Source organism: Wasmannia auropunctata, unplaced genomic scaffold, assembly GCF_000956235.1.
Source record: "Wasmannia auropunctata unplaced genomic scaffold, wasmannia.A_1.0 LD275803.1, whole genome shotgun sequence".
Taxonomy (NCBI): Eukaryota; Metazoa; Arthropoda; class Insecta; order Hymenoptera; family Formicidae; genus Wasmannia; species Wasmannia auropunctata.
The window spans coordinates 1-928 of NW_012087087.1; the positions used below are offsets into that span (position 1 = coordinate 1).

The window sequence follows — 928 nt, forward strand, 5'->3', positions numbered from 1 at the left end:
CAAGTGTGCACGACGTTCGACAACTACCTCAATAGGAAGCTAAAAAAAACCGGGAAAATAGAACTGGAACTAAAGGACTTATTCTCCAGATTCACCGCGCAAGTAGTAGCTGGCGCTGGCTTTGGCGTGGATGGATTTTGCTTTGACGATGACAAAGAGAAGGAGTCTTTTTACACGATGGGCAAGTCCTTCCTCGAGCCGACCGTTTGGAACAATCTTGTGTTCACCCTTACGTTCTTCGTGCCAATGCTTGGCAAAATCTTGAGAGCGAGATTCTTACCGAAGAAGGCCGACGATTTTTTTAGAAATCTGGTTTCGGACGTTATGGAGCAAAGAAGAAAGGAGACGACATCTAGAAACGACTTCCTCCAGCTAATGGCTAATCTGGAACGGACGGAAGGTGATACGTTTGATCTAGATGTTCTCGCGTCCCACGCGGTGTCATTCTTCATTGACGGCTACGAGACTTCCAGCGTCGTTTTAAACTTCATCGGCTTCAATTTGGCCACTCATCCAAAAGTACAGGAGAAATTACGTGAGGAGGTGATGTCGGTGCTTAACAAACACGATGGTGTAATCACATACGAAGCCTTGAAAGAAATGACGTACATGGATCAGGTGATAAACGAATCGCAAAGGATCGTACCCTCGTTAGGAGTCCTGAACAAGATTTGCACGAAGAATACTGAGTTGAAAGGATCTGACGGACTTGTTTACCGCGTGGAACGCGGAACGCCCATCGTAATACCCGTTAGCGGCCTGCATGCAGACCCAGAATTATGGGAGAATCCCGAAAAGTTCGATCCCGATAGATTCGGTCCGGACAGAAAGAACAGCATCGAGAAATTCGCCTTTCTTCCGTTCGGCGAAGGACCGCGAATGTGCGTGGGAATGAGAATGGGTCTGCTGCAGGTAAAAGCGTGTCTGG

The 928-nt window shown here is 47.6% G+C and overlaps 1 protein-coding gene across 1 annotated transcript; it reads left to right on the plus strand.

Annotated features, from left to right (window-relative positions):
- Positions 1 to 8: 8 nt before the first annotated feature.
- On the plus strand, positions 9 to 922 carry LOC105461890 (probable cytochrome P450 6a13; the record flags this gene model as incomplete). Its single annotated transcript, XM_011708402.1, has 1 exon — positions 9 to 922. A coding segment is annotated over exon 1 (745 nt), but the record flags the coding sequence as incomplete, so codon positions are not given.
- Positions 923 to 928: the final 6 nt, after the last annotated feature.